The 5,873-nt window shown below is 46.6% G+C and overlaps 1 protein-coding gene across 1 annotated transcript; it reads right to left on the bottom strand.

The window, feature by feature from the left end:
- Positions 1–2,228: 2,228 nt before the first annotated feature.
- Positions 2,229–2,585, bottom strand: LOC112468975 (chromatin assembly factor 1 subunit A-like). Its single transcript, XM_025038411.1, has one exon. The coding sequence runs from the start codon at positions 2,583–2,585 to the stop codon at positions 2,229–2,231; it is 357 nt and encodes a 118-aa protein (XP_024894179.1).
- Positions 2,586–5,873: the final 3,288 nt, after the last annotated feature.

A 5,873-nucleotide genomic window follows, 5' to 3' on the forward strand; every position in this document is an offset into this window, starting at 1 on the left:
AAAGAGAATATTTCCGTCACTTGAAAGAAAAAATGGATCTCATTCATAACATTGTATGTCAACGTATGGAAATTAAGTCTCAAAAAGCCAAGGCGCTTTATGATCGGAAGGATAGACAATTATGCTATGAGCCTGGGCAAAAAGTCTGGTTATTTAATTCTCGAAGGAAAATAGGAATAACTTTTAAGTTACAAAGTAATTGGGAAGGTCCTTTTGAAGTCGTTAAAAGAATAAATGATGTCGTTTATTGCATTCGTAGGTCTAAACGGCATAAGAACAAAGTTGTTCATTTAGATAGATTAGCAACTTTTTATGAAAAGTAATTCCTTTCGAATCACGACTTTTATCCGGAGCCTAAAAAAAAATTTCAATTCATTCAATTAGTTTTTAGGTTTTAAGAAAAAGATACTTTTCTTTTGTTGTTACTTCTCCGAGAAGATGGTGCCGAACAACATCAGGCGAAGATATTAGCTGAAAAAAGACCGCCTTGTCCACAGTTTTTGACCGTGGTTTTTCCGTGGGACTTAGGGCAAATGCCAAGGCGGGGACTGGGGAGTCTTGCGAGACGCAGGGTCCACGAAAGCTTCCCCCTCCAGTCCGAAGATTCTCAAGAGGACAGCGCTGGTAGCAGAAGGAAAGCCGACGTTGAAGAGGTTCACACGTGGAAATAAACATTTTTTGAATTAAGGGAAGAAACGAAGCTCGTTAACTCGCAGCTTAGCTCGAGGTAGAGCAGGAAGCGTTTCAAGTTCCCGAAAATCTGAAAGAAAGAAACTGCTTGCAACTTTCCTCTAGTTGTCGTCCCGACAACTAAAGAAGAGGGGGGCGGTGTTACGTCCGTGCTGGACACTGAGTAGAGAAGTCGCGGAAAGCTGTGAAGCGCGCTCCTTGACAATGGGAGTTTGTTTATACATTTATTAATTTTCTGTCTTGCGGATTTTTGGAATCCGCACGCGTTCTGTTTTACGAGCTTGGAATAAACGCATTTCTTAAGTTCTTTTGAGTTCTCTTTCCTTTCGTGAGTTCCGCGGAATACGTGCGTGAGTGTGGAGTGCGCGATAGTGCTACGGCGGCGAGCTTACTCGACGAGCGTAACAATATATTATATATATATATATGTTTATTATATCTGTTTCTATATAATCCGTATTTGTAACTGTTCGAGAGCACGCGGTAGCGCGGTGTAGCGCGAGGTAACGAGACGATCACAAGTAACAACACAGCAAGTAACAGAAAAATAAATGTGTATTCAGAAAACGTATTTACAATATGTACAGTCTTTCCGATCTATTTCTTTCCAGCGAAGGAAAAGAAGCCGTGAGCGCGCACAGACGTTATACGGCAAAGCGGTAAAAGCAAGCGCGTGCGACTATCTATGCGAAAAGTGGTTTGGAAAAGCGGTGTATTAGCGGTCGTATCGGTATACTAGGCGGATGATCTGCGAGCGAAATCGATTCCGCGGCGCAGCGGCGGTCCTTTTAACACCTCCAAAACTCCCTCCCGGCAGATTTCCCAGAATTTCGGGAGGGTGATTGGCCGTCGGAACCCTACGTCATAGTGCTGACGTCACCGGTTTCACGTGGCGACCCAACGGGGTCGTCACTTGTTTTTGCGTGCTCTGTTTATAACATGGATTTTTCCTTTGTTCTAGCGTTGTTATTTGACTTTATTTGCGCGACCGGTCAGCCGTGGCTGTATTATTGCTAACAATTAGCAACTTTCCGGCATGTAACGAAAGATCCATGCTATAACGTGACGAAAATTATTCCTTTGAAGCACAATTAGTTAGTCGATTAATTTATGGAAAGAGTGCTTGCGCTGACATGCAATCGAACGCGATTTTTTTATAATCCGCATAGTTGCGATCTCAAACAGTAACTTTGTGATTAATACGATATTTACAATACGTGTGCACACGCAAAGCTTTTTCTTCAAATAAACAATCACAACAATTCACTACCATTCACTATTGCGCTGTTCATAGAGCCTGTAAACGCTAACGCTTTTAATGCACTACCTCGGAAGGAAGAGCGTTGGTAGCGAACAGTTATGACGTATAACACTACCAGTAATGACGTCACGACAGCATTTGGTAGCGCTATCATAGAGCTCCGCGAACAGCCAGTAGCGCTAGGTAGCGCTAATAGCGTCTCCCCGAACGCACTATAATGCCATTCTCTAATTCTTCCCCTAGATCCTCAATCTTTCTTATTCCCCCATTTCCATTCTTATTTCTCTATCCTCAACTTCTCCACTTCCAACTTCTTTTTCTCCACCTCCCATTTTTGCTCTTCGTTTTCCAACTTCAGCAGCACCATTTCCCTTCCCTTTTCCGCGTCCCCCCCTATTCTCTTCACCTCTATTGCCTTCACTTTAGCTCTTATTTTTTCCAGTAGCTTTTCTGCCTCTTCTTTCCTCCCACCTCCTCTTATCTCTAACCCCCTTATCACTATATTTCTTCTTCTTTCCTCCTTCTCCTTCCTTTCCAGCCTTCTCTCCACCTCCACTCTCTCGCTTCGTTCCTCCCCCTTCTCTTCCTTTCTCCCTTCTACTTTTTCCTTCAGCCGTCTTAACCTTTCCTTCATTTCTTCCTTCCCCTTTTTTAGTTTTTCTCTCTCCTCTCTCCATCTCTTCTCCTGATCCCTGAATTATTTTTTCATCTCCTCTATATCTCCTCACTAATCCTCCTTCCCTGGTCCTTGAAACCCTTCCCTTGCAGCCGATGGCTAGGCAAGGCCCGGTCATCACCTGCATCGAGCCGCCATTATCGGTGCCAGTAGCCATTTTGTAAAAAATGGCGCGGATGAAGCACGGTATACCAACGGTGGTGCTCCAAAGACATGATCTGACGATGGAGGTGCAGCACACCAGGATGTGCATGTGCATCACCGCCGCCACAGAGGACCATCCCCAAGATGGCGCCGACGAAGGGGAAACAATTACCGGCGACATTCCGCGGGACGAGAAGCATAAGCGAAAGCCAATCAGGCAGCGCGATGTTGCGCACAAGAATTTAGTTTCATTAGGCGCCATCTTGTGCATATTAAGTTTGTTCGTTTGTGTTTAAGCGCCATATTGCGCAGAGCATTTAGTTTCCGTTTCAGCGCCATATTGCGCGTACGAATTGTTTAGGCGTTGAACGCCATCACTAGTCAGCAAAGACTGATCCGCCATATAGTCAAGAAAACGTTTATTTTGTATAAATAAAAATATATATTTCCTAACAATACCTCCTTTAATACCCACCATTACGCGAGCGAGGTTAGGATTAAGAGAAACGCGTAATAGAGGACAAAAGCGACACTTTAAGGTTATGGACACACTCCTGGGACTCAGAAAAAAGGATTCCCGAAAGTGAAAAACTACTTTCGAATATAGCTTCAGCGCGAGCCGAAGAATAAGATCCCGTGACTAATTGTACGATTTAACGCGTAGTTTACAAGATAAACGCGAAATTAAAACTTACTCAACGCGAATCGACTCCGGGACACCTGGTATACGTGTTAGAGCAATTTCCATATCGATAGCGCACCAGGTCCGCGAAGTAGCGAACCAAGCATCTTCTACGAGGACAAACGGTACCAATGGCTTCGGGAAGTCACGACGAATCTAACGCGCACACTCCCATCAATGGCAGACCATTATCCCGCAAAGTAGCAAACGGGATACCCTACGCGATAGCCAAGGGCACGATCGGCTTCGGGCAAGTCCGTAGGACGCGAATACCGAGGCGCCACCCACCTAGAGTCACTGCCCGCGGAAATAGCGAACGGTGCGTGATACGCGAATGCGAAAGCTGTGGGCAAGTTTGATGTCACCTGGCGAACACAAAAATACCGAGGTCGATAACGTACGACCAACGCCCCGGGAAGTAGGAACCCGAAGGTTGCAGCCGACGGCTGCATCCGAGCACGAGCAGCTGCAGCAGAGACAATTGCCGACCATAACCGACTACTGAGTACTCGCACAACCGATGTTAGAAAAGCAGAAGGTGCGAAAATCCACGAAACTACCCAAGGACATCATCGCGGAAGATCAACGTGGCAGCCCGAACGAGACGGAGGAGGCGCGTAAACGAATCGTCCTTGCGGCGATCAGAGATGCGGAGACGATCGCTGAGCGATTGTAGTGCGCGAATCTGTAAAACCAAAAAAAGGAAACAAATGTAAATAATGCGTTATAAAAATATATATATTAACCAGAAACAATATTAGTGGACTATAGACACATAGTAATAAGATAAATATAAAAACATAATCAGATAACATATAGACTTAGATAATAAGAAAGATGAAAGCTATGATTCCGGGGCAAATGCGCGAGCGACGATTGATAAGCGGCGTGCGAGATTAAGAAAGTTAATTTCACGGTTTAGACCGATTCGAAGAAATCCGAGCGACGGAATCATAAGAAAAAAAACGTTTATTTCAATGAGAAGATTAAGAAAGGTCTTAATATGATTAACGATTAAAGAACCTTTTACCTGGAAAAAATTGGACATATCCTCATTTCCCAGTTCTTCTTCCACAGATATAGAGAGAGAAGAAGACGATCGACGAATTAGGACGCGAATACATCGATTAACAAAATGAAAAGTAGATTCACGCGAAAGGATTCAAAAGATGCGAAAATAGATTAAGAGCTAGCAAGCTCGATCCATAAAACAATGTAAATTCATCGGGAAATAAAAATCCGTCACGAATAACGCGGATTAGTAGAGTCAGAGGTAAGTTGACAACGCGAATATAATAAACGATAATCACGCGAGAAAGATTACGCGACGATACGAAAAGATCCGTGAGTAGCGGGGGTAAATTGGCATTATCGCGAATCCGGGGCGAAACCGTCAGCATGATGAAAATTACTTCGGGACACTTGGGAACACATGCCTACCAAATATCAGACCTCTGGGAAATTCCGGGGCGAAGCCGTCACTAGAACAAAAGTAGGGAAAATCCATTATACGTCGAAACGCATAAGCGATCGGCATGGCGAGCGTAACAACCGGTCCGATGATCCAACAGAATCCGGATCAGCTGGCTTGACTTACGGAGGGCATAATAAAGTTGACCTGTCCGGCGGGAAACGCGACAGCGGCCTCCAACTGGGGGTAATGGCGACCACGCGAAGTGGACGATCGACCGAGCAATCTGACGATACACGCGACGGTTTGATTAGGGAAACGGCATTAATATGTGGCAATTACCATCGAGCAACCGTCGATAGATAGGAGAGGACGCGCGAAATATGCGAAACTAGAACCGCGACGTGAGGCAGTGGAAATTCGCGATACCAACGGTCAATCGCGAATTTATCGATTGTAACGCGATCCGCCGATCGTAGATTTATATTGCCGGGCGACATGGCACAAAAAATGTGGGACCTCTACTATCACCCCGGGCTCGACCTGAACCGGGATCGGAGGTGCGGGTAGCGGCCCCATCACCCGTGCGGGTTGGAGCGTCGGCCGTGGTCGTCGGGGGGCCTCTACCAGTGGTCATGGGCGTCGTGGCGGTGGTGGCGGCGGTGCCAGAAGCCAGGCCTGCTTCGCCCGATTCGTCGCATCGGACCGCTGAATGATCGTGCCAATTCTCGGCACGGTTTTCGGCGGAATCGGTTTGGCCGGAGGCGGCGGTGGTGGTGCCGTCTCGGGCTCGCCCCGGTAAAGGGTGGCTCATCCTTGCCCGATCCCGGGGTTGGCCGGATCGTACTCCTCGTCGTCCTCGCCGAGGATTTTCGCGATCTCCGTCAGGATGTCTCGCTCTTGCGGCGATGTTTCGACCGTCATAGCTGCGGTCGTTCTGACGATCGGCTTGCCCTCGCCTCGGTACGCCGGGTGTCTTAGCGCTTGTTTTCATTTTTCGACGGTTAAC

This window comes from Temnothorax curvispinosus, unplaced genomic scaffold (assembly GCF_003070985.1).
Source record: "Temnothorax curvispinosus isolate PA1 unplaced genomic scaffold, ASM307098v1 QBEX01002330.1, whole genome shotgun sequence".
NCBI lineage: Eukaryota > Metazoa > Arthropoda > Insecta > Hymenoptera > Formicidae > Temnothorax > Temnothorax curvispinosus.

Excerpts from the sequence above, each read along its gene's own strand:
- LOC112468975 (XM_025038411.1), bottom strand. The coding sequence starts at position 2,585 with ATGAAGGAAAGGTTAAGACGGCTGAAGGAAAAAGTAGAAGGGAGAAAG.